Source organism: Cervus elaphus, chromosome 28 (genome assembly GCF_910594005.1).
Source record: "Cervus elaphus chromosome 28, mCerEla1.1, whole genome shotgun sequence".
In the NCBI taxonomy this organism is placed as follows: Eukaryota; Metazoa; Chordata; class Mammalia; order Artiodactyla; family Cervidae; genus Cervus; species Cervus elaphus.
Genome location: NC_057842.1, coordinates 25,774,619 through 25,802,565, shown reverse-complemented (window position 1 = coordinate 25,802,565; position 27,947 = coordinate 25,774,619). Strand labels below are relative to the sequence as shown.

General features: G+C 38.2%; 1 protein-coding gene and 1 long non-coding RNA gene across 7 annotated transcripts in view; one reads left to right on the top strand and one right to left on the bottom strand.

The window, feature by feature from the left end:
- Positions 1-27,947, top strand: part of UBE3D (ubiquitin protein ligase E3D) — a 155,938-nt gene that overhangs the window by 37,907 nt on the left and 90,084 nt on the right. For all 6 annotated transcript variants that reach the window (XM_043890352.1, XM_043890346.1, XM_043890348.1 and 3 more), the window contains 3 exons: positions 2,364-2,433; positions 3,731-3,839; positions 7,239-7,402. In XM_043890352.1, coding sequence (XP_043746287.1) covers positions 2,364-2,433; positions 3,731-3,839; positions 7,239-7,402 — 343 coding nt within the window. The remainder of the gene's footprint in view (positions 1-2,363; positions 2,434-3,730; positions 3,840-7,238; positions 7,403-27,947) is intronic.
- On the bottom strand, positions 3,477-26,185 carry LOC122685503. The gene is made up of 3 exons (XR_006338412.1): positions 26,043-26,185; positions 22,057-22,061; positions 3,477-3,488 (listed from the first exon to the last, which is right to left on the bottom strand). It is a non-coding gene; the product is annotated as an uncharacterized LOC122685503 (long non-coding RNA).

Sequence of the window (27,947 nt, the reverse complement as noted above, 5' to 3'; positions counted from 1 at the left end):
TGTGAAACTTATATTATTCCTACAAAGAATTTGTCAAGTACAGTGTTTACCATACAACCAAACATAAATAGGCACGTAAGTAAACTAGACTTCTACCAGTGAGAACTGACACAAACAGCAAACAATAGAAACAGACACCTGTTGCTGGAATTATCAGATATAAACTGTAAAATGACCATGCTTACTGTAGTTAACAACATAAAAGACAGGTTTGAAATAATCAAAGGGTAAAGGCAACTAAAACAGTAAGCATATTTGGAGAAGATCTGCAACAGAATTTCTTAAAAATATAATTGAAATTTAAAACTCAGTGGTTAGCTTACCAGCAGATTAGGCACCACACGGAGGAAGAATTAGTGAACAGAAGATAGATGAGAAGAAAAATCTGTAATTCAGCACAGAGAGACAAGAAGGTAAAAAATACAGAAGAAAGGGTAAGAGACATAAAACACAGAGGAGATCTAATGCATGTTTGAGCGTGCTTATAGAAGGAAGAGATAGAATAGGGCATAGTATTTGCAGAGAGAATTGCTGAGGATTTTGCAAAAGTGACGAACTACAATTTGTAGTCTGAAGTCCAGTGAATTCTAAGTGTATAAAGCCCAAGTAAGAGAAATACATGGAAGTATATAGTTAGATACATCACAGTGCTACTGAGGGAAAATTTTAAAAAAGGAAAATGAAAATTTTTAAAGTAACCAAGGAAAAAGACATTACCTTCAAAGGGATGGCAGCAATAGAGATCTGAAGATAGTGTGCACAAAGGTTGAAAACGGTTAACCTAGGATTTTATATCAGGAGAAAATGTCCTGATACGAAAGAATCAAGACAAAGATAAATATATTCTCCGTCAAGCAAAAACTAGGATAATTCAATTCTAGTGATTTGGTTTCTTATGAAAAGAAATTTTGCCGGTATATTAAGTAAAAGAAATGATTCCAGAAAGAGGGTCTAAGTTCATGAAGGATCAGTAAAGAAAGTGGCCAATATGTTGGTGACACTAAGTGAATGTTAATTGTGTAAATTAATACTACCTTGTGGGATTAAAATTGTGGAATTAAACTACAGTTCCGACAACAACTGGGACAAAAGGATCACTTTAGAATGTTAAAAAGTTCAATTCTGCATCTAATAACATGATTTTAAATAGTAAAGTGAAAAATTGAACTTCAAGGGGAAATATAAGTCATCATAATGATTCAAAAAAATAATACTTTTTTTTGCAGTTTTCTGTGTGTTACATTGAGCAGTTGGAAATGTTTACAGAAAATCTACAAGGAACAATTTTTCACCTTATTAAAACAATTAAAAATTTGTTGGCACACCACTTTTAATGACTATAAAATTCTCTTGCTGAAATATATAGATGTTTATTTAATTCAACCATCCTCAATTTTTAAAAATTGAATTTTTCAGTATTTTCTATAATATTATTGTAAGCACCTTAATAGATAAATGTTTACAGATATCTCTGAACATTTCTTTGAGATAAATGTTTAGGCATTTAATTATGGTATCAAAATGTATGTATTATATTTTTTTTTCACTTTGATTTTCTCAACCAAAATGTATATATATTTTTAATGCCTTCACCAAGTGGCTTTCCAAAAATCTGTTATTTGCAGTCCTGACAGCAGAAGGAGAATAAGTGTAACTGTTTCTCCATATCTTCATTGCTGCTACAATTTATCTTTCAAAAATATTTTTTTATTTGATACTAAAAATATTTCATTTTAATTTCCATTTCATTACTTGTGAGTGAACATTTTTCATGGATTTTTTTAAAAATCAAAAATGGTTATGTTTATGTTCATTTCTGTTAAACATTAGTTTAAATTTTTCTGTAAATGAAGTAATCAGATAACCAGATTTTGTAAAAATTGGATATTAATACACTCATTGAGATTCTGGGTAAATATTAATGTGAGGTTCACAGCTTTTGTGCTTGGGCTTTAGAATACTATGATTTTTAAAGAGGCTTTTTCAGTGACTCCTAGGATTGTGGCTACTTTATAGAAATGAGGAAACCAAAAGACTGAGTTTGCGATGAGTGGGCGATGGTTGTGATGTGCCTAGTTTTTATCACCATGCATATTTGTGAACAGAGTCTTGCTGCACCAGACTCATCTAGGGCATGCTCTTCTGAAACAGCGCTGAGCTATCTGAAGTATCAGGGCTGTCACTGTATAGTTTCATCAATCTTTGTCTTCCGAAGCTAAGTCGCTTTTAGAAAAGTTTTACTGACTGTTCGTTGTACCAGTGTATCAGATATTTAGTTTGAAATGTCATAATTTGAGACCAACATGCCCACAATAGAAATACTAATTGTGGAGCTTTTTAATATTCTTATTTTTTGTTTCTAGAAACCACTAAGTTTTATATGACGGAGATAATTATTCTGCCATCTGAAAGAAATTTTCCCATCATACCAAGGTACAAATAGCAAATTGTTTCTTCTGTAATTTCACATGTAAAAAAAGATGGGAACAATTCATTATTTAGGAATTCATTTTTATTTATATGCCTGTTTGCTTGGAAAGGAAAATTGAAAGCCTTTGGAAGGGCTTTTAGGTAGTAGAATGAAACCACAGATATGAAAGATTTGAAGATTTATTTATGGTTTGCTTACATAATGATATACACAAATGTGCTCTTATAAATCTAGTTCTGAAATTTTTTTGTGCTTCTTTCTATGTGCTAGATATCCAAGGTCTTATAATCATTCATAGGTTTTTGAGTAATTATTTTTGGTTTTAATTTAACTTATTTGCAATGTGAGTTAGTTTTCAAATGACTCCTGTGTTTTTATAAAGAATATTGCTTATCCACTAAATTCATTAGTATTTTTTTTCTTTGAATCTTTTTAGTGTTGCCAATGAAAGTTTACTGTAGTGTATCTTTCAGTTCACTTATTGATATCTAAAAATTATGGCCCTCTGACTATAACCTTGAACTTCTTATAATACTTTGATTATGCATCTCAGATCTGACAGTCTGAGGGGAAGCAAATAGAAAACATTGGAGATAATACTGACTAATGTTTGGAAGGAAATTTCTCATCTTTTATAACTTAGTTATTCACTGCTTAATTTACCACAGTTCAAATGGAATATTGACTAATCTAACAGTATACTTTTTTAGTTTCATGTAGGAAATACTTAGGTTGGGCTTCCCTGGTGACTCAGATGGTAAAGAATCTGCCTGCAATGCAGGAGACCTGGGTTCAATCTCTGGGTCAGGAAGATCCCTTGGAGAAGGGAATGACTACCCACTCCAGTATTCTTGCCTGGAGAATCCCATGGACAGAGTAACCTGGCAGGCTATAGTCCATGGGGTCACAAAGAGTCAGACATGACTGAGCAAGTAATACTTTTTACTTTTCACGTAAATAGGTTGGGGTGGAAAATGTATTAATGATTGAAGAATAGGTTATAGAAAGACTGGCTCAAGAACTTCTCTGGTGGTTCAGTGGTTAGGACTGCATGCTTCTACTGCAGGGAACATGGGTTCGATCCCTGTTTGGGAAACTAAGATCTCACAAAGACTGGCACAAATACCAAATACATTAAAAATAGATTAAAAGTAGCACAGGTTGTGAGGGAATGGGCAGCATACAGAAAAGTCTGGCATGCAGCCATCTCTGCTTCTTAGGTACCCTGTGGGTATATGGGGCTCTTATTGTCAGTTATTATGAGAGGCTCATTGTGAAAATTGGTTTCTGTTCAAACAGGTCTCAGTTTGTACAGAGCATTATCGCCCAGTGTATGGTGGAACTGTCCTCTGCTAGAAGCACTTTTAGATTCACTATTCACGGTCATGATGGCAAAGTATACATTCTGGTAAGAAGTGATTTTTGCCCAGTTTTTTGTAGCCTGGTAGTTCAGGGGCTCAGAAATTCTTTGGGTTTTGTTATTCTTTTTTCTTAATTCTCAGGTCTGGAAAATAAGGGATCAAAAATTAAAATTTTAATTGTCAGCTTAATTCACAAATCAAGCACCTTTAATTGAATAACAAATGATTTACCTGCCTCTATGTAGAAATGCCATGGACAGAGAGCCTGGTGGGCTGTTGTCATGGCGTTGCAAAAAGAGTTGGATATGACTTAGCAACTAAACAACAACAGTAATGTGCTAGGTACTTGGAATTCACAGACAAATAAAACCTAATTCCTGTTCTGTAGAAGCTCATGCCACAAAATAAACTTTTTCTGCTTTCAGTTTTTAATGGCTTTCTTTGTCAGTGTAACACAATTCTCTTTTTCACTTTTTACCTCTTTATTTGCTACTCTTATGTTTAAAATATGTTCTATTGATCCTGCTTTTGTTTTATCGTTGTGTGTGTGTGTGTGTCTGTGTGTGTGGGGGGGAGGGTGTGGTAAGAACACCTAACATAATCTACCCTCTTTACAGATTTTTATATTATAAAAATATTATTTTATATGTTATATTCCAGCATTGTTAATTATAGGCACAATGTACAACAGTACCGTAAGTCTCTGGAACTTACTCATCTTCCCAACTGAAACCTTATACCCTTTGACTAGCCTCTCCCAGCTTCTCCCTCCCTCCAGCACCTGGCAACCAGCATTCTAACTCTCTACCTCTATGAGTTAGACTATTTTAAATTCTTCATATAAATGGAATCATGCAGTATTATCCTGCTGTGTCTTATTTTATTTATCATAAAGTCCTCAAGGTTCATCTGTATTGTCACATACTACAAGACTTCTTTCTTTTTAAAGGCTAATATTCCCTTGGGTATGTACACCACATTTTCTTAATCCATACATCGTTGGTGGGCATTCACGTTGCTTCTGCATCTTGACTATTGTAAACAGTGCTGTGGTGAATATGGAAGTGCAGAGATCTCGTCAAGATCCTGATTTCAACACTTTGATGTTTGAGAAGTAGTGGCAAGTTTTGGAGAAGAGGCTCCACAGATAGCAGAATCATCCCCTACATAAACCACAGGTGTCTAATACCAAACTGCAGAAAAGAGTTGAGGACATTATGTAAAAATCCAAGACTGAGGGCCCAAGTCTCTTGTCTGCCTCCACATCAGTTTTATTCAACCAGTAAACATATATTGAGCACTTCTTATTTGAAAGACATTTCCTAGGTGCTCAGGATAGAACAAAAATGCCTTCAAGGACCTCACACGCTAATACGGGACCATGGTAGCTAAAAGGAGGGAGGGAATTGAAATTGTTACTTGATGCTGCTTTGTGACTGACGATCCATCACAGGGACTCCATGCTTCTCTAATTCCAGATAATTTTTATTCAAAGTTAAAATATTTCCTAACTAAGGGTGGCACTAAGTATACCTCTTAGTCATAGTCTGAAATCAGCTTTAATTTTCTTTTTTTTTCCCGCCATTTTTTTTCATTTGGCCCCACCTCGAGTCTTGCAGTATCTTAGTCCCCCAACCAGGTATCGTGCCCCTGCAGTGGAAGCACAGAGTCCTAAGCACTGGGCCGCCAGGGAATTCCCTGAGTTTTCTTTTCATCTTTTCAAGTTGAAAATCAGGAGTAGGAATTTTTTTTAAACTTACTACTAGTGTATATTTAAGTTAAAATTTTTTTCATTCTTATGAAAGTAATACATTCTTGAAATACATTCTGACAACATGAAGAACATAAAAGAAGCGCTCCTTCCTTCCATTTTGTCCCCTCTTCCGCCCTGCTGTGTCATACCATCCAGAGGTAATCATTAACAGTCCATTTTCCCCCTGTTTATAATTATATGTAGTACACCCACAGGTATTTGTAAAAATAACACAATGATGTGATTAGCTTCATTCTTCAACGTGTGTACTTCACTCAACCATGTATCATGAGTCCTGTTTCTTGTTAGTGTAAATATGGACTCTTATTAATGATTAGAATTCCACTGTATGGCTGGTAAAGACAGCGCTTCAGGGAAAATCATCCTTGCATGTGTATTTTAGTCCTTTAGAAACAGATTTTTCTCATCACTCTTGGAACGGGTGTATTTTAAACTCTGATAATTATTGCCTCCAAAATGTTGGACTAATTTATCTTTTCTAAACCTCCTTTACCGTCTATAGACATTCTTGGTACCCCACCCAAGTCCCCTCTCTTTGGTTGGTCCCACATTTCCCTGTGATGAGAATGTTGCCTGCTCACGGCTCACAGCTGCCTTCATTCAGAGATTTGTCCCGTCTGGACAGACGCAGCCTGGCTTGGGGAGTTTCTTGTCCTCCCTCACCCCCACCCCTGTTCTGCTCAGCCTACTGCCTGTGACTTGACTCTGGGCTACAAAACCTGCCGTCTCCTGTCTCAAAATGGAACTGATTCTATAGATGGGATTCAGGTTCCAGAGCTCCCTGTGAGATTAGGTTGAGTCCACATCACTGGCCAACTCCTTCCCCTGCCTTCTCCTCTTTCCCTCCCACCCTTTCTCCTGAGAGTAAATCCTCAACTAATCAACTGAATCCAAATCCAGAAGCACTCTCCCACAAGCAGTGTGTGGGAAGACCTTCTCCAAACCCTTCTTCTGAGCTCTGTGGTATCTGTCTTTTTGTATTTGCCCATCTGATAAGTGAAAAGGAGTGGCACAAGAATTTTGTATTTCCTTATTACTAGTTAGAGTGACATTTTAATATATTTATCACTTATTTCTTCTGTTTGATTCTTTTCTTATTCCTCACCTGTATTTCTCTTGGTCTGTTTTTCCCACTTACTGGTTGCTAGGAGCTCTGTAAATTATGGATAATAACTTGGTGTTACATATTTTCTCCTAATCAATTGTCTTTAGAAGCTGTGTTATCAGCAGTTCTACAAACATTATACTTTGAAAGACTTACCCTACTTCAAAGTCGCGTACATGATTTTTCAGTATTTTTTCTGGTGTTTTATAGTTTTATCTTCTTTTAAAATAGTTTTTGTTTTTTTCTCTTTTGAGTGGTGGTATGAGATATGGATAGGATTTCCCTGGTAGCTCAGACAGTAAAGTGTCTGCCTACAATGCGGGAGACTCTGATTCGATCCCTGGGTCGGGAAGATCCTCTGGAGAAGAAAATGGCAACCCACTCCAGTACTCTTGCCTGGAAAATCCCATGGACAAAGGAGCCTGGTAGGCTACAGTCCATGGGGTCGCAAAGAGTCAGACATGACTAAGCAACTTTGCTTACTTACTTACGAGATATGGATAGGGTAGTGATAATTTTTTTTTTTTAAATACTCTTATGCTTAGACTTTTCTCTTCATTTCTTTAGCTATGGCTTTTAAACTCAGACAGTTTGGTGATTGAATCTTTGGGACAGTCCACAAGCATCAAAAAATTCCCTGTGTTGGAAGATGTATTGAAGGCCGATTCCAATTCCGCCTGGAATGCAGTCAAGGTCCTCTACCAGCCATGCATCAAAAGCCGGAATGCAGAGTAAGTCATGCTTTTGTGTGCTCCCCCCACATTGAGTTTTCCTTTCTGTTGCCGTGTTAGTATTAGGAAATTAAGGAATTCAATGGGACTGCGCCACTTCCCTACTGGATGCTGCTAGCAATCATACTGCTACATATTGTGCTTTCAAAATAGTTTGAATCATTATAGATTATTTATGCTAATGTGCAGAAAGCTTGCTTTTACTGAAAATAATTGGCCCTTTTTTTTTTTGGTAATCTCAGCTGTCTGGGCATATGGCCGCAGTACTAAATCAGGCTTCGACAGCTATGAATATTTACTGATAAACGCTTTCCAGGCATTTGGGATACAGTCGTGAACAAAACGCAGTGCCTATTCCCTAGGGTTGTCATTCTCACGGGGGGAAGGCAGACCGTAAACAAAGCAGACAAAACATCAAAGACTGATAGAGCTCTTACTGTGCGTCGGGTGCTCATCCGAGGGCTCCTAGCTCATTCTAAGCCTAACGATAATCCTGTGGGGTAGGTGCACGGATCAGTTCAGTCCAGTCGCTCAGTCATATCCGACTCTTTGCGACCCAATGGACTGCAGCACGCCAGGCTTCCCTGTCCATCACCAGCTCCTGGAGCTTGCTCAAACTCATGTCCATCGAGTCGGTGATGCCATCCAACCATCTCATCCTCTTGTCATCCCCTTCTCCTCCCACCTTCAATCTTTCCCAGCATCAGGGTCTTTTCCAGTGAGTACACGTATCAGCCTGTGTTATAGACAAGGACACTGAGACAAAGGCGTTAAATTACTCTAGTGAACTATAACGCAAGTTAAGATAGTGGAGGAGAGGAGGTGTGGGTGTAGGAGGTTGGCATTTTATACTGAAAAGTCTTCCTCAGATAAAGTGACATTTAAGTGGAAAACGTGAAGGCAGTGAGGGGAGTGAACCATCTCCGAGGAAGAGCATTCCTGGCAGAGGGAACAGAAAATGTTCTTATTTGAACAGATTGGAAGCTTATACTTGTCCTGTACTTGCTGATGGGTTTGATCAAATTAGTACCAAGAACAGAAAGATCCCAGTCTTCTGGGAAGTAAGCAAGAAATTCTTAAAAATTATTGCTTGTCTTGTCTTTTCTTTTCTTTGAATTATACAAGCAGTACAAGTCATAAAATATTCAAACAGTAGAGACTTATGTAAAGTAAAATATGAAAGTTCTCCATCATGTCCCTCTTTAGAAGAAAAAAGTATGTTCTGTATTTTTCCACTTTGTTTTTTCTTTTTTGCATCTTAACGTAATTTGAATGATACACGTGTATTTTTTCACACTTACAACAACAACAGCACTGTGTCTTGGAGATTCTTTCCATGTCAGTGCTTGGCACTTTATGAAATGAATGTACTATAATTTAACCATATTTCTGTTGATAATATTACCTTTTTGCTGCTTTAAGTAGGATTGTACTGTGTGTGTTATACATTTGTTTTGTGATTATGTATAGTTTATATGAGGTATTTCTAAAAGTAGAATTACCAACTCAAAGAGTATGACTTTTAAAATTTTGATGGTAATATCAAATTATTTTGCAAAAAGGCACTGCAAGCTTATCCTCCCACATAAAGTTTCTATAAATATCCTTTTCTCTATACCCACACCCAAGCTGCCACATAGATTTTTGCCCATCTGATGCCAGTCTAAATGAAACAGACAGTTGACTATCCTTGTGTTTTATTGAGGCATGATCAGAGAATATGACTTATGTATTTGATGCCTTGGGGACTCTTTTGAGGAATGTGTGTGTGTGTGGTTTTGTTGTTATTTAGTACTTCAGTTGTGTCCAACTCTTTTGCGACCCCGTGGACTATAGCGGGCTCCTCTGTCCATAAGATTTCCCGGGTGGGAGTGGGTTGCCATTTCCTTTTCCAGAGGATCTTCCTGACCCGGGTATGGAACCCAAGTTTCCTGCATTGCAAGCGGATTCTCTACCACCGAGCTAGCAGGGGAGCTGCACGCATGTGCAGACGCGCGCGCGTGCCTGTGTGTGTGTCTGTGTGTGTGTGTGTACCTTTATATGCTTAGGTTTATACAGTCAAGTTTATTACAACTTTTTAATTCACCCTTTTTATTTATTTGAAATGTGGCTCTTTTGAGAAGGGCATGTTAAATCTCACTATTGTTACGGAAAAGTCATTTTCTTCTGGTTTTGATGCCTTTTTCTGTGTTATATGTTTTGAAGCTATGTAATTAGGTATGTAAAAGGTTTGTGCCATAAAAACTTCACTGATTGCATATTTTATCAATAAGATTCTTCTCTCCTTTCACTTGATATTCTTTTTCTTTAATTCTGGTTTGCCTGATGTTATTATCGCTATATTTACTTTCTTTTTTAAAAAATTATTGATTTGTTATCTTGTTTTTTGTTTTTTTCTTTTCAGCTGTCCCATGTTATCTTAGGTCTATATCTTGTTAACATATACCTGGTAAGCAGCATGTAGCTGGATATTTTAAAACTGCAGTGTGACAGTCTGTTTATTTTAATAGTGAACTTAATTAATTATTGTTTATTGTGATTACTGATGTAGTTGAACTTAGTCTGCTTTTATATTGGTGGCCTTCTCTGTGTCATTGCTTTCCTGTGATGATTTGAAAGTAAAAAATGTCTATTTCAAATGTTTTTTAATGGTTAATGTTAAATTTTTATTACACATCCTTAAACTTATTTTTAACATTGGCTATCAATGCCTATATCTATTTAGTATCCATTCTCTTCACCAAAATAAGAAACTACTCTTTAAAAAAATTTTTTTTTGTATATTCTTTTCCATTAGGTTTATCACAGGGTATTGAATATAGTTCTCTGTGCTGTACGGTAGGACTTTGTTACCTGCTAATTACAAACTCCCAGTTCTCCCCTCCCTCACTCTCTTTCTTAACAAGGCTTCACATTCAGTCTCTCCCTCCTAAGACACTTTCTCTCCTTTATTGAGATCATTTATGATTCTGGATTCTGATGATGGAGGTTGCTTCTTCTTTTTTTAAAATATTTTATTTATTTATTTATTTGGCTACATCAGGCCTTCATCATGGTGCTTAATTGCTCCATGCCATGTGGGATCTTAGTTCCTCAAACAGGGATGGAACCCATGTCCCCTGCAAGGCAAGGCAGACTCTTAAGCACTGGACCACCAGGGAAGTCCCATTGTTGTTTCTTCTTAAGGAAGTATCAAGCCAAAGCTCTTCCCCATTTGCTTACTTCTTACTTGTACTCCTGCATAATGACCGTAAATGACTTTATATTTTTATTGTATAAGTGTGTTACCATAAAAACGTGCAGGATTGTTTGATCGTTTTAAAAATATTTACAAATAGTATTATATTGTATGTATATTTTTGCAGTGTTTTTAAAGTCATGATTCTTTGTTCCAATTGTTTGATTTGATAAAGTCTAATAGTTCTTTTAAACTTGGGATATAGTCAATCCTTGAATATCTGAAAATAGCTTATACCTCTTTTTGTCTCTTGGAAAACCTTAGGATTTTTCTCTTTATCTTTGGTTTCTAAGGTTTCATTCAAAGGTCTAAATATAAGTGTTTATTCAGAATTTTCTCTAATGTCATAAATTATTCTTGCCTTACAGATGCAGTGTTCCCTCAGTCTCTGTGAGAATAATAATTAAAGTCTTCTGTTTCTTTATTAACTCTTTTTCCTTGAATATTATTAACTTTTCTCTTTTTGAAAAGAGACCTTGTGTTTGGTAGGGGCTTCCCTGATATCTCAGTTGGTAAAGAATCTGCCTATAATGCAGGAGACCCCGGTTTGATTCCTGGGTTGGGAAGATCCACTGGAGAAGGGATGGCTACCCACTCCAGTATTCTTGGGTTTCCCTTGTGGCTCAGCTGGTAAGGAATCCACCTGCAATGTTGGAGACCTGGGTTTGATTCTTGGGTTGGGACGATCCCCTGGAGAAGGAAAAGGCTACCCACTCCAGTATTCTGGCCTGGAGAAATCCATGGACTGTATATATATAGTCCATGGGGTCGCAAAGAGTCATACACAACTGAGCGACTTTCCATTGTGTTTGGTACTACCTTTCATGGTGTTGCTTTTCCCAAATGTTTGATAATTTTACTGGAATTCCTGCACTAGGATGTGAACTCCAGGAGAGCCAGGACCTTGATTGTCTCACTGTTTACCCCATCTAGATGAGTGTTCGCAGAAGTGCTCCAAACATGCAGTCTATGTTTACATCTAATGCAACCCATGTGAAGTGAATCACACGTGGTTTTCTGTTTGTCCTCATATTTCATAATCACTCTTCAGCTACTGATGACTGTCGGTTTTCATTACCTTAGCCTGCCTTTTTGGACTAGGGAATGAGAACCCAAAGGAGATCCTAGTCCGGATGTACCCCTTTTTTGACGACTTTTGACTATTACGAAGAAGGAAGTAGTTCAGATTTATGTTATGGTGGTACACCTTGACTTCATCATGATGAAGACTTTTTGTACTGCCTTTCTTCAGGAGGGTTAACAAGGACTCAGTGCACCTGTTTCATCATTTCATGTATTCTAACTCGAAATATAGTGACTACAATCCATTGTACTCTGTTGTATTTATTAGTGGACTTGAAACTTCAATCTTGGGGATAAGTTGATGTCCAGTAAATGAGCTTATTACTTTAGTTGTCTATTCTGTAGAAGTACGTTTGTTGTGCTTTTCCTCTGGCTAGTTTGCCTCAATGGCCAAAGGTGGGGAGGAAATTTCACAGGTTGGTAAGCGTCCTGTGAATTATTTACTTTTATCTTTTAAGGACATTAGTATCTCTGTTGGGGCATGACTGAGTAAACTGTAGACTCCCTGGCATATTTTTGGTACTTGGGGTGGTATATTAACTATTTTAGTCAAATTGGCTAGAATTTTTTTCTAGTGGAAGTGTGGATTGCCAGATGGCAGTCTAAAAGAGGAAAATAGCAAATGTAACTATGGTTTTATTTCCTTGAGCACATATAAAAAAGTAGCATGTAATATTTTTAGAATGTTCTTTCTAGCAATAGACACACATGTCTCTTAACATTTTGAAGTCTTTTTTTTTTTTTTTTTAATCTCTTTCCCCCTGCCCACTCTCAGCCAGAGTTTTCTTACAACTCACACTCCTTAGTTTGCATGTCAAAGTTTAGATCTGAAATACTAACTTTTTAGCTTTGGACTCTTTTTAAGTTCACTTCTGCAGTTTAATTTTGTTAATTCATTATTTCACCTGTTACCTCCTATTCTCTAGATTGGGGGTAATTTTGTCCCTTAAGGGACATTTGGTAATGTCTGGGGATATTTTTGATTGTCACAACTGGAGGGACTAATGGCATCTAGAAGTAGGTGGCAATGGGGTTGCTCTTAAACATTCTGGAGTCCTTAAAACAAAGAATTATTTGGTCCTAAAATGCCAGTTGTGCCAAAGTTGAGAAATCCTGTTCTTGATGATTTCCTGAAACCAGGCTGTGGGTACTTTTCCACTCTGGGTGTCACAGCCAGAACTTTTCTTGAAATGGTATTTAGTCCAGTGAATACAAGAAATTTTACTGTGGTGTTATAATAGAGCCAGGCAGAGCAGCCCTTAGCATGTGGTTGTTGCTGTTACTGTGGGCCATTACCCTGCAGCATGTTACTAGGTAACGGTTAGGACGGGACCGTTAGTCGTCCTGTTCAGCCATTGGTTGGTGCCACAGTGGGCCCCTCCCCAAAGTAAGCCGTTGCCAATGAGTGACCGTTAGTGGTCCTGCTCAGCCATTGGTTGGTGCCACAGTGGGACCCTCCCCCAAGTGACCAACTGTCCCTGATTGACCCTTAGTGGGGCTTTCAGTCAATGGCTGGCGGAATGGTGGTCCTCAGGTGGAAAGTGAGGTAAGAGGGGGATCCTGGCTTTCTCCACAGCGCCCTCTTGCATACCCAGCCTCTGGCCAGTCGGTGAGCTGGCGTGCCCAGGGAACAGGCTGGGAGCTGTGTCCTGCAGGACTCCAGAGCCCTCGCCAAGGCCGCCCCTTGGCCCAGCAGTGAACTTCTCCCCCGTCCCTGTCTCTGTAACATAACAGCAGCGGCCGTCCGCATGGGACAGTCTCTCTCCTTCTCCCCCTCCCCAGTTTGGGCAGCCTGAGGGCCAGTTGGGTTGGGCTCCTGGCTCCCTCAGCGATGACAGTGGGCGAGGTCTAGGGCTCTGGCCCTGAGGGAGCCAACCGCCACTGAGATCTCCATCCCCTTAGCCAGGCCTGGACCTCCGAGGGTGAAAGTTATTCCTTTGGTATAGATTTACAGGAACATTGTTAACTGACTGTGATCTGGCCACAGGGACAAAGGACCTGACAAGCAGTTTGCAACAACCAACCCCACCCCTCCCTCACCTTTCCTCGAAAAGGGCTTTGCTGAAAGCTTTTTGGGGAGTTTAGATATTTTAAGGTAGAAGCCACCCATCTCGTTGCGTGGCGCTCAGTAAACCTTTCAGTTTGCTCTGAACTTTTGAGGTTTTTGTGGTGTTTGGCCTCACTGTGCGAAGGGCACACAGACTTACATTTCAGTAACATCATGAGTCCAAAATCTGTATAATCCCACGGGTTTGTTTGTTTATTTTTTCTGCATGTTAACTTTGTTAGAATAAATAGGCTAAATGGTAAAATAGTGTAACTATTGTTATACTGCTTTCTGTTTCTTTGGGGCAAACATGAAGAATAGGTACGTTTTTGTTAAACAGTAAGGAAGAATTTCATAGGTATCAGGTTCTTTGTTCTCATAGTTGTAAGAGAAGAGATCTAAGGGGAATGTATTCATTAAGAGAAAATAAAGAACGTTTTTAAAGCTAAATTGAATTCTCTTTTGTATAAGTTATATGAGTCCTAATGTTGGTAGTGGTTCTTTCCACATTTTCAAAAGATACAATATCTAACTTAGGCATCTGGAAAATTTGAACTGAGAACTGTTCTATTTTCTCCTGTTAATAGCATTTTCTTGCAAAAGGTATTGAGGATTGAAATGTTGATGATGTGTTATATTCACCCCTAATGTTAGTAGAATTTAGAGATTAAATTTTACAAACTAAGATTTCTCTCTGTTGGCTAAGATTTCTACCTTAAGATAGTTATCATTACTGCTTTTCCTAATGAAATAGAAACACATATAAATCACACCCATGTACATTTCGTATACATAAACTAGTATTGTTTGTATTTGTGAAGTGTGTTTTTATTCTCTTTTTCTCCTTTATTTCAGAAGGAAATTTGAAATTCTGCTTAATTTTTCTTTCTTGTGGTAAAAAATCACATAACATAAAATTTGCCGTCTTAATCCTTTTTAAATGTACAGTTTAGAAATGTTAAGTGCAGTTGCCCTTTGAACAACATAGGGTTAGGGACACCAACTGTGCAGTCAAAAATCCACTTGTAATTTATAATCAGGTGTCTGTGTTTGAGGTTCCTCTGTATCTGCAGTCACAAATTCAACCAACCACGGATTGCATAGTACTGTAGTACTTAGCTATTGAAAAAAATGTGCATAAAGGAGGACCCACGCAGTTCAAACTCTCATTGTTCAGGGGACAGCTGTATATTCACATCATTGTGAAACCCATCTCCAAAACTTTTTTATCTTACAAATCTGAAACTATAATCTTTTTCTGCTTCCCCTAGCCTGTGGTAATCACCATTCAATTTTCTGTTTTTATGGGTTTGATTGCATTAGTCTCCTAGGGCTGCCATAACAAAATGCCATAGACCATATGGTTTAAACAACAGAAATGGCTTTCCTTATAGTTCTGGAGGCTAGACATCCAAGGTCAAAGTGCCATTAGGATCAGTTTCTCTTCCTGGTTTGCAAGTGAGTGGTCATCATCTTGCCTGTGTCCTCATATGTAGAGAGAGAGAGAGAGAGATGGAGAGAGGGAGAGGGAGGAATGGATCTTGCATCACTTCCTCCTCTGATGAGGCCTCATTCTTTTGACCTCCTTTAATTTAAGTACTTCCTTAAAGGCCCTGTCTCCAGACACAGTCAGATTGAGGGTTAGAGCTCTAACTGTTCATATTCAGCATATGAATTTTGGGGAAGCCACAGTTCAGTTGATCACATTGGCTGCTTCAGATGTTTCATGTAAGTGGAATCATAATAGTATTTATCTTTTTGTAACTGTCTTAATTCACTTAGTGTTCCTCAAGCTTCATTCATGTTATAGCATGTAACAAGATTGCTTTTCTTTTTAAGGCTGAATACTATTATGTTGTATGCATAGATCACTTTTTGTTTATCCATTCATTCCTTAATGGACATTTGGGTTGCTTCCACTGCTTGGATATTATGAATAGTTCTGCTATGAACTTGGGTGTGCAAATAAGTGAGACCTTGCTTTCAGTTATTTTGGATGGATACCCAGAAATGAGATTGTTGGATCATATAGTAGTTCTGTTGTAATTTTTTGAGGAACCTCCATAGTATTTTCCATGGTGGTTGCAGCATTTTATGCTCCCACCAGCAGTGTACAAGGGTTCTGATGTCTCCAAATCTTCATCAGTATTGTCAATCTTATCTTTTTTTTTTTAATAGTAGCCTTTCTAGTGGATATGAAGTGTTACCTTATAGTGGTTTTGATTTTCATGTCTCTGATGATTGAGCTTCTTTTTATATACTTGTTGGCCATTTGTATATCTTCTTTGGAGAAATGTTCAGGTTCTTTGCCCATTTTTTAATCTTTTTTTTCTTGTTAATGTTTTGGTGTTGAATTGTAGAAGTTCTTCATATATTTTGATATTAACCCCTCATCAGACATATGACCTGAAAATATTTTTTTTTATTCTGTAGGTTGCATTTTTACTCTGTTGATTGTATCTTTTGATGCACAAAAATTTTAAGTTTGATATAGTTCCATTTGTCTAATTTTACTTTCTTTGTGTTTTTGGTGTTGTAGCTGACAAATCATTGCCAAATTCTCCTTAACTTTGAAGCTCTGTACCTAATATGTTAGAGACTATCATTGCCGGAAATACTTTGGAGATAAAATTAAGTGATTCTGTGATTTAACTGAGTTTGTCCTTTTTACTGATAAAAACATAAATATTAGTTTATGCTAATTTTATGTTCAACAGAACATCCAAATTTGTTACTTACTAATTGCATAACCTGCTAAAACACTACACATAAACTTATTTGGATAGTATGTGAATTCAATGCTGAAATGAATAAATGAATGAGCAAGTGAATGAATGAATTGATATGTGTCACCAGCCCCTTAAGAGCACTTTATCATACCACCTCAAGTTGGCGTCTTCTGCTTCCCCACATAGGAGTCATGTGATGATGTCAATGCACCCCAGTTAGGGACACTGACTCTGCAGAGTAGGTGAAACTTACACTTCAGAAATGAATGTCAAGTCTTACCTTTTGTAAGTAAGGAAACTGAGGAGCAGTAAGAGAAATGGCTACAATTAGTTTGTTAGGCAGTGAGAAAGCCACAATTAGAGCCACATTGTTATGATTCCAAATTCAGTGCTTTGTCATTACGTTCTATAGTCCATCACCATAACATTTTAGGAGATGCGAAAATGTCACTCTAAATGTGTACTCTTTCTCAAGAACTGTTTTGTCCCTTGGTAGTTTAGAATATGTCAGCATTTTGATTACTCCTCAAAATACACTGCTTCCTCTATTATACTCAGTGAATATTTATGCATGTTAGTATATAACTTCAGTAGCAAAAGCTTCTAATTTATAATGTGTTCATATCTGATCTTATAGGTCAAAATTTAAGGATACAAATGTAACTTTTTCAGAAGTCCCTTGCCTTCCCTTCTTAGGACAGGAAATCAATTGAAAGAAAGTTAATCTAAAAATACAGAAAAATAATCCGGTACCTCCAGGAAATATAAATGCTTTTCTGGAAAGGACTTTTCACACATTTTATCTTACCATATTATCACCAAGACCCATCTAGAGACCACTTTTCATTATGAAGCAAGTATAAACACCCACTTCTTTGATCTATAATTGGAAAAATTCCTCTTCTGAGTGGACAGTGTTTAGTAAGGTGGCCTAAATTCAGGCCTGTTTTATTTGGAATTCCTGTACTATCCATGAACTCATTTATAATCATTAAAGAAGATACAGGAATACAGGAAATAAGATAATTTATAATAAAACTGAACTTTTTTTCCCCTGGAGATTCTAACCAAGCAGGTTTCCTATGAAAAGTAGTTCATCTCTTGGGATTTCTTTGTTAGGAGACAATCTGGTTTCCTTCTTCTGGTGCAAGAACATGAGCCAGGTATTGTTCTGACCTGTGGAGATAAGCAGGGGGTGAGGGGTGACTGGGACTGGATAAAGGAAGGAAGAAAATCTGTATATGAAATTGTTTCTTTGCTTTTCTGTATTTTCTAATCATGTGTTAGGTATTTTTTTTTTCTTTAAATCAAATCTGAGATAGTTATCTTAAACTTTCACATCTGAAGAGTTTGAGTTTTTCTTTTTTCCTCTTTTTTATTGCCTCCTATTCTGTGTTCCACAATAAGAATCTAGCACTTTCTGCCACAGAGGAACTTGCAGTAAAGTTAAGGCAACACAGTAAATGTATCCCCCGCCTCAAATTCTTTAAAAAATAAAAACAAATTCTGCATACATGCTGAGAAACAGGAAACAGTATTCACTAGCTGTACTAAAGAAAAATGGGGAGAAGTTAGGAAAAGTTTTCCTCTGCTCCACCCATACCCCAGTAAAAGCTGGCTGGTGACTGTGGTGGGTCCTAGGGAGCTCAGTGGCTGCTGCTGCTGGGGGTCCTTTGCTCACAGAGGGGGCAGGGTGGAGGGGTGGTCATCTGCCCCCCAGAGATGCTCCCATTTCCTTGCTTAGCCTGTTAGGGTCTCCTCAGAAGTTCTCATTTGAAGAAAAGATTCCACAGCTGGTACAAAATAGTTTGCGAACAGCTATTCTCTGGGCTATGCATTTCTCCAGACCCTGCTTCACTAGATCATGCCTTAGAAAAGGGACCCCATTTTAATCATTAGAATGGCCTTCCTTTTTGGGGGCTGAAACCTCCTTCCCAGAAACTCTCATCCAGAACTACCAAAAATTAATCTGCTAATTTTTGAACACCACAGCTATTCTAATATTTTAGATCATCTGACCCTCATTCCTAGTTTTTCTCTCCTCCAAGCTAGACCTGCTCAGATGGAATGGTTTGAAGCTTTCCTTTCCTTGTGCAGTCTCTCTTTTCACTTGGTCCCCTTTCCTGTTACCATCTTGATTGCCCCTAAGATGTTGCCACAGCGTCTTATCAGATTTACATAGACTGGGTGAAATGGGGAAAAGCTCGAGCTGGGAGTTTATCCTCTGTGGCTATTTTAGGTAATTTTAGGTACAAAGAGAAACTAGACAGGAAAGACTGAATTTCAATAATCCATTTGGATTTGGACATTAAACAAAAGTTTCCAACGCGAGGTGTTGAAAATGGTCATTTATTCGAGAAATAAATGTTATGTACTGCGAGGGCAATATTGAGCTAAAAGATATCTGATGCCTTGCATGATAGACTTATCAGAGTCTAGTGGAAAATGCAAAGGTGTAACCTGATCAGTGCTATGGAAAAGATAAATGGGGCTCTGAGAGCAAATTATAGGGAGACCATCCAAGTTCCGATTCCATGAAGAATTCCATGAAGAATTGATGCTGAACTGCTGTCTTTGTGAAGAGTCTCTGGGCAGTGGGGAAAAGTCCATAAAAAAGGACCTGGGATGGGAGAGAGCACAGTGAGTCCAGGGGATGGGAAGAAGGCAGAGGTGACTCTGCTGGAGAGAGTGAGAAATGGGGACAGGTAGGGAGGAGCCAGACCAATCCAGGATCCTGAAGGGCATTGTATAGAGTTTTATCTTTGTGTTTATCCTAATGTCAATAAGAATTTTATCCAGAGAGAAAGTGGTTTTAAGTTACCCTTCCAAGAGTTTTCTGACAACCATGTAGAGAACAGTTGGGTATGACAGATCAGATAGGAAGCTATGGCAGAAACTCAAAATGATGATAGTGGGTGATAGTAGGTAAGAGAGTTGAGAGATAGTAATGTTGCAGCACTTGGTGGTTGATTGAATTGGGGAGATGAAGTTTACTGGGATAGATAACACTGGGAGAAGATTGTGACTTTCAGTTTTACACATGTTGAATTTGAGGTACACTTGAGTCGCCATAGAGGAAATAGCACATAGGTAGTTAATACATAGATTTGGAGTTCAGATGAAAGGTTTGAGCTAGATTCGTAAATGGGTGAGTCATCTGCATATTGGTCATAATTGAAGCCAAGGGCATAGATGAGATTGTTCAGGAAGAGAGGATAGAAGGACTGAGCTACGAAAGACTACTGCATTGCTGGGCCAGATAAAGGAGCATGAGCCTGGGAAGGAGAGGAGTCGCCAGAGAAGGAGAAAAGCTGGAAAGTGTTTCATAGACGCTAAGGGTGGAAAGTACTTGAAGAAGGAGGGAGTGGTCAGATGCTGCTCAGAGGCCAGGTAAGATGTTGAATCGTAGATGTGCATTGGGAGCTGGGTTGGAAGTGTGAGCAGTGAGTGTGAGGTGATGCAACAAAGACTACACATGTGAGCAGCCATTTCAAGGAGTTGGCTTTGAAGGGAAGGAGGAATAAGAAGGAGATGGGGAGCTGACTGAAAGCAGGCAGGTTGGGGTTGGGCCCTCTTAAGCCTGTTTAAAAGCCAACAGATAGGATCCTGTTGAGAAGAAGAAATTGACTAGATAAGAGAAAGAAGTGATGCCTGCTCTGCTAAAATTCTGACAAGATGGGGATGGTACCCCAGGCTCAGATGTAGCCACCAGCCTTAGGGGCAGGAATGGTTCTCTTCCTGTGATAGGAAGGACGATGAAAACTGTGGAGGGTGGAACAGATTTGCATATTGGGTTTTGGAAAGACGAGAGAGACTCCGCTTCTGGTGGCCTCTGTTTTGTCTGTAACATAGGAGTGATGAGGAAGGGACTTGAGGGAAAGAGGTGGGATCACAGACAGTGGAGGTAGGAGGAGAATGTTGTTTAGTCACTAAGTCATATCCGACTCTTTGTGACCCCTTGGACTGTTGCCCACCAGGCTCTTCTGACCATAGGATTTCCCAGACAAGAATGCTGGAGTGGGTTGCCATTTCCTTCTCCAATGGAGGAGAATGGAGATTAAAAACGGTCCTTTGGAGCAGAAGAGGGTTTGGTAGGCATTCTTCATTGCCCATTTGAGTTTTGGGGCCATGAATTCCTGGTGATATGAATCTTCCCCTCTATGTGACTTTCTTCAACTTATCATCTACTCGAGAGTAAATTCCAAAGACAGAGTTGGGTTCATCAGCATTAAAGTCTATGCTAAGAGTATTGTGTTATTTGCAAAATATTAATATGATGGACCACAGAATCCACATGACCTGTTTTAACAAAGATCAAGTGTTGGAAAGTGGCTGTAGCTTCCAATCATTTATTGAGACTTAGTTGTTATAAAGAAGAAATTTACTTTTAATTATATATTTAAAGCTTCTAAATTCTTATGTTAAAGACCACCAGATTATTGATGGGAAAAGAGCTCTTAAAATATATTAAGGAAAACTGTATACTTTTAAATAGAGCTCTGGCATTATTTTAAGTATGTACTCTGAGTTAAATTGTCCTCAAGATTTCCCAAAAGATTTTTGTAATCCTACTTTGTGAGGAAATGGATTGGCCTTAGGATGAGAATAAGGGAAGAGGCATATAGTCTTTCACATCTGTCAGAGTTTTAATTTGACATTTGTCATGTAAAGCGACAGCAGTGGGCCTGGTTGGTTCTGCTTTTGTTCTAGGCATCTGGGCTGAAAAATGAACCTTGGATTCTACGGTCGTCTGGAGTAGAGCGAAGATGTCAGTTTCAGGATCACTTGGGGCCTTTTTTTTTTTTAATCCAGATGGCTGCAGGAGCCCTCAGGGTGCTTGCACCTATGTTGAAAACCAAGATAAATTTCACACTGCATTGTCGGCCTCTCTGCTGTTAAGGCCTGCTGCTTCTGTGACATCCACCTGACTGAGTGTTTGTCTGAGGACCCAGGCAGGGTTTCAGGCCACAGGCCTCGGGCAATACTGCTGGTCATGGGATGCCTTCCCACCTCTGCGCCAGGTTAACTGCCAGAACTCTCTTCTAGCCATTTTCTGTCCTGTCTTTCCACCTTATAGACCATTACTGATTCTCCAGGTAAATGAGGAAGCCATCATCCTTGTGAAATAAATTTCAGCATCACAGGATAAAACTCACATCTCCTCCTCCACCATCTCCAATTCCAGCCCCCTGACCCCACAGTGAGTCAGGTTGCTATGTATCTAGCCAGACTTTATCTAAACATAGACATGTATGTATGTATGCCCCAGAAATACATGTGGAAATATTTTGTCTTCTCTTTTTCCGTATCATATAATATCCTTCTGCAATTTATTTTTTCTCTCGACATTATATATTCTCAGTGCATGTAGATACATATCATTTTTTTTAACTGCAGTTGGATATTCCATCTTGCAGATATTTTATGATTTCTTAAGACATTTATTACAATTATTTGAAATCTTTCCCTGATACTAACAGTTCTGTAGTGAAGACTGTATTCGTGCATCCTTATGCACTTTTATAAAGACTTCTTTCAAGTGAATAGAAAGAATTACAGTTGCTGCTCCTGGAATATATTTATTTTACATTTTTAAAAATAAACTTTTTATTGGAGTAGCCTTAGATTTATATGAAAGTTGCAAAGATAGTACAAATGGTTCTTGTGTACATAGCTTTTACCCGTTTTCAGTTTCCCCTGATGTTATCTTACGTTTCCATGGCACCTCTGTCAAAACTAGAAAACCAACATTGGTACATTGCTGTTAACTAAACTCTAGGCTTTATTTGGATTTCACCAGGTCTTCCACTAACATCTTCTTTCTATTCCGGGATCCAGTCCATGGTATCACTTCTCATTGATTCATTGCATTTCCTTTGCCTCCTCTCGTCTGAGGCAGCTCTGCGGACTTTCCCTATCTTTCATGACCATGACTGTTTAAAGAAGTACTGGTTAAGCATTTTCTAGAATGTCTCTTAGTTTGGGTTGTCTGATTTTTTTTCTTTTGCTTAGATTAAGGTTACAGGTGTTGAAAAGAAGATAATTGTATCACATCATATCAGGGGGTACATGGAAAACACAGGCGTCGCTGACAGTGTTTACCTTGGTTACCTGGCTGAGGTAAGGCTGCCTAGGCTTCCTCACTGTGAACTGACTGTTTTTTCCTTTTCCATGTTCTTTTCTTTGGTATTGAGTCACTAAATTCAGCCCACACTGAAAGAGGAGGTGGGACGATAAGCTTCACCCCCAGGAAGGATGTACTATCTACATATATTATTTGAAATTTTCACTTAAGGAAGATTTGGGTTTTTTCCTTCTGTTTATTTATTCAGTTATTTTTATCCAATGGACTCGTATTTTTATTTCATACCTTAGGTTATAAACCAACATTATATTGTTTCTTTATTTATATTTTAATATTCATGGCAGTTTTTTTTTAATAGCCTCAAACTGGAAATAACTCAAATATCCGTCAATAAATAAGTGAATAAACATATTATAGTGCCACACAGTGGAATCCTACTGAGCAATGAAAAATGAATGACTTCCCAGTCTATACAACAACATGAATACTTCTTTTTCCTTGTGAATTATTTGTTTTTAATTGAATTAAAGTTGATTTATAATATTGTTAGTTTCAGGTATACAACATAGTGATTCACTATTTTTACATATTATACTCCATTTAAAGTTATTATAAAATTGGTTCTATTCCCTGTGTTATACAGTATGGTATTTATTTATTTGCTGTTTATTTATTTTGTTGCTGAGATTGTTCCAGCTTTGGCCATTGGGAGTCCTTTTCAGCTGGCTCCTGTGTACTTTGACATGTCCTCATATTTTTAAATTTTTGATCACTTTCTGACTTTCCGATACTGCAAAGTGCTGCAGACTCATCTCATATTTTCCCTGCTGCAACCCTTGGACTAGCTGCAAAAGAAGCCCTGGTTCTTTTTATTGGAAAATGGAATTGGTCCTTACTGCTGGTATTTTACATTTAATAGATAGTGCTCAGTTGTTCTCCCAGAGACTATTCTTTTCTCACTTTTACTTCTCATACCTGTTCCAATACTTTATAATATCAGGTTTATTAATTTTGGCCAATCTGATAGAATTGCATCTTATTTAAGTGAGTGTTTCCCTGATTCTGTGGTTGAGCATGTTTATGTTTACTAGCCATTTGAGTTTTTTCCATGAATAGTCTGTTCATCTTTGGCTGCTTAAGCTGATGTCTATGAGTCTGTGTGGTTTTGTGTGTGTCTTTGGTATTAGGAGTTCTTATAGATTGTGGATATTAATTATCTGTTGAAAATATTTTTCCACCCTGTAACTTAATTTTAAACTTTATTTATGATGCCTTGTGAAACAGAAGTTTACATTTGATCATCTCTAAATTATAATTGGAAGTCTTTTGGTTTTGTATCACACTTAAGGAGATCTTCTTTTGTGTAACATAGCCAATCGTACTTTTACTCAAATCATCTACTGAAACTGCTGATCTAGAGATCTCATGTTCTCATGTTCTCATCTAGAGATCATGATCTCATGATCACCTGCTGAGCAAAAGTCATTTGTTTTTTCTCAATCCTTAGCACTGAACAGTGTTCACCATTTCTTACTGGAAGTGGTTGCCTTGGCATCCTCTTGTTTTCATTCTGACCTCTTTGACCTCTTCCCTATCCTCCTTTGACCTCTTCTCATCTTCTCCTGCCACATCTGCTTTGTCTTATACTTTACTGACAGTGATCTCCCTAACTCTGTCTTCCCCTTTGCAGAGCTCATCTGCTCTCATGATAGAAGCTAATTTCAGTTGAGTAAAACCTTTCATGTCTACATTCTCAGTCCTCCCTTTCACTTAAGTTCAGTGCTTACATCTCCTCTTGTCTAGGTTGTCTCTGCCAGAGATCCCTCTGATCTCATATCCCAGATTGAATATGGCCAAGGTTAACTCATTGGCACTAGCATTCCTGGGGAATACATGCTCCCTCTTGTTTGTGTCTCAGTAGTGGCCACATGACTTTCCTAGTCAGCCAGGCTCAAATCCTAAAGTTGGCCTTTTTGTGTCCTGCTCCCCCAACACCCAACCAGTTATGAAGTCACATCCATTCTACCGTCCAAACCTCCTTGATATCTATCCTTTCTTTTCTCTTTATAATTACTATCAACCTAATTCAAGACCATCACTCTTCATGTGAAGTTTATAGATGTTTCTTCAACCTGTTTAAACTCTCTATAATCAGTCTGTATTCTGCAGCCAGAGCTGGTCATGCCAATCATGCCGCTCCCTTGTTCTCTTTCATGTACCCAGTCTTCATCTCCTTGGATTAGTGTATGAGGTCTGCTACAGCCAACTCTGACCACCCCTGCCCTGTCTTCTCCTTGCCTGTCACATGTTCTGTTATGTCCAGTTATAATGAAATTCTTCAGCTTCTCCAATATTTATTCATCTGTGCAGATCATATAAAGCTCAGCGTGTTTGTTGTTGGTGATGTTTAGTCACTAAGTTGTATGTGTGCTCAGTCACAGTTGGGTCTGACTCTTTTGCGACCCCGTGGACTGTACTCCTCCACGCTCCTCTCTCTATGGAATTCTCCAGGCAAGAATAGTGGAGCGGGTTGCCATTTCCTTCTTCAGGAGATCTTCCTGACCCAGGGATTGGACCTGCATTTCCTCCATTGGCAGGCAAATTCTTTACCAGTGAGCCACTTGGGAAGCCAAGTATGTTTGTTAAGAGTATGTAATTACCCATAGGACTCTAAGCTTTCCATTTCAACCAATATGCGTATTATTTTTGTAATATTCCTATAAGAAAAGAATTTACATGGAAATTGATATCTTGTTTATAAGTATCATTGCCTAGGTAAGGTCTTCATTAACAAACCTGTAAATATTTTTTCTTCTATTATCTATGGTTCATGAACTATTTTTACATCTTAGGAAATTATATAAAAAATAAATAGAAACTTGTTCTAGGTCCTGTGAATTTGGGGATTTTTAAAAAAGTTTTATTTCCTTAGCTTCTTTTTTTTCCCCATCCTTTTTCTCATTTTAGCAGAGTACAATCATAATTCCTTGACTGGTGAAGTGGCTTAACCTTACTAATTTTATCACAGAGTTTGTTTCTAAATCAATAAGGTCAAAAGGGGAAGATTGGGAGGCATAGCTGACATTTTATAGGCTATGTTGTTCCAGTTAACTCTGAAAAGGTTTTTGGGCATAGTTAGGTTTTCTGAATAGAATTGCCTCTAAGTTCAAGTAAGATTTATATAGATACTGTAGATTACATTCCAACTTTTCCTTGGGGTTAATATTTTTGTGGTTTCTGTGCATTGGGTACTCTTCTTTTTTGTAAACTTGATATAAATCCCCTCCTATTTAAAGTGTTTAAGGATAAATATAGTTTTAATGATATAATAATAATAATACTCTCACTGATTGAAATTTTATTATATGCCAGACTGGTCCTAAGCTTTTTAATACATTATATCATTGAATCTTCATATCATCTCTGTGTAGAAGTGCTATGCGTGCGTGGTGTGTCACTTCAGTTATGACCAACTCTTTACGACTCTGTGGACTGGAGCCCACCAGGCTCCTCTGTCCATGGAATTCTCCAGGCAAGAGTACTGGAGTGGGCTGCCATTTCCTCCTCCAGGAGATCTTTCTTCCCAACCCAGGGACTGAACCCATGTCTCTTATGTCTTCTGCATTGGCAGGCAGGTTCTTTACCTCTAGCGCCACCTGGGAAGTCCTGAAGTTCTATGGGTACCATTATTTCTAGAAACCAAGGTTACTTGCCCAGTGAGGTACAGCCAAGATGTGTTAGACTTAGGATTCAAAAACAGGGCTGTCTTCAAAACCTTTGACTATGCCTGCCATGTATCCTTCTTGTATCAGTATTACCAGACCAGCATCTAAAAAAAAATAGTGGCGGAAATAGATTTATTTACTTAGCACTACTTTTGGATTATTTAGATTTATACCCTCAAGCCTTGTTTAAGCCTATAAGTAAGAGTAACTAATCCACTCTTTTTATCTACCTAATAAAGCCTAAAACTGGCTACTGTCTTTAAACTTGATTTTAATACATACTCTTTTTTTCCGTCCTGGTTGCAAATAGCAGCTTTACTTGGCTGCCCCTGAGCCCATCCAAGTTTATTTCTGCATTCCTGTTCACTCACTAATGGCTTCTGACTGCTTTGGTGATTTGGGGGCTGACTTCCTTCCTGTTCTTTTCCATATTTTGACTCACAGGCAGGACTTCTCAGCAGATACTTTGTTTTTCCAGTGTTCTCCACAGTGAGCCCTCATTTAGGTCTCCTGCTGCATTTCCTTACCCCGGCCTTTGAACCTAATTCCAGTAGCTACTTGTATATTCACCTTACTCTTTTCCCATCAAGGTAACTGACTTATTAGGCACTGTAAAACCTGTAGATCCACCTTGGTTTACCAGCTACTTTTTACGTCTTTGATGAAACCATTCAGTCTGTGTTTAAAAACAACTGCAACAAAAGCCGAACTTTAGGATAGGAGATAGTTTAGAAATGCTTTGTTCTTATCAAAACTCTTACCTAAATAATTCTTTAGATGCTTATGGATGTATTCAGGTAATTAGTTAAACTTACATATAACTGCAAATGTGTTCTCAAAGAGTAGTATGAACTACAACAGAGAACAGTAGTGATCAGTTCAGTCCAGTCACTCAGTCGTGTCCAACTCCTTGTGACCCCATGGACTGCAGCACGCCAGGCCTCCCTGTCCATCACCAACTCCTGGAGTTTACTCAAACTCATGTCCATCTAGGTCAGTGATGTCATCCAACCATCTCATCCTCTGTCATCCCCTTGTCCTCCCGCCTTCAATCTTTCCCAGCATCAGGGTTTTTTCTAATGAGTCAGTTCTTCGAATCAGGTGGCTAAAGTATTGGAGTTTCAGCTTCAGCCTCAGTCCTTTCAATGAATATTCAGGATTGATTTCCTGTTCTAATTTAAAAAGTTGGGCCTGGGGCTTCCTGATGCAGTTGTAGAGATGTGTTTCTTTCTTTTTTTTTTTTTTAGATTTGTAGAGATTGTAGATTTTACTTAAAATTGTTAGCGATGTGTCAACTGCAGTAATACAAAACTCAAAAGATTAGCTGATTCAGAATTGTGGTGCTGGGAGACAGACTAAGTTAACGTTGCTTGTTTAGATGGCTAAAGCTTTCTATTAACTTTTTTCCATATAAAAATTCTTTTAATGAAGCTATTTTTGGAATCATTTTGTCTTTCAGAAGCTTCTGCATACAAATGAAAGAATAAATTCTGTTGCCTCCAGAGTTTCTGGAATTCTCTGTTTTTCTGGGCATTTTTCAGTTTAATCTTGTCTGGTATGAGATTTTAGCATCCTGAAGTAAGACAGCCACAGGAGTGATTCACCAGCCCCCCTCCCTGCCCCCCAGATAGTTGGGGA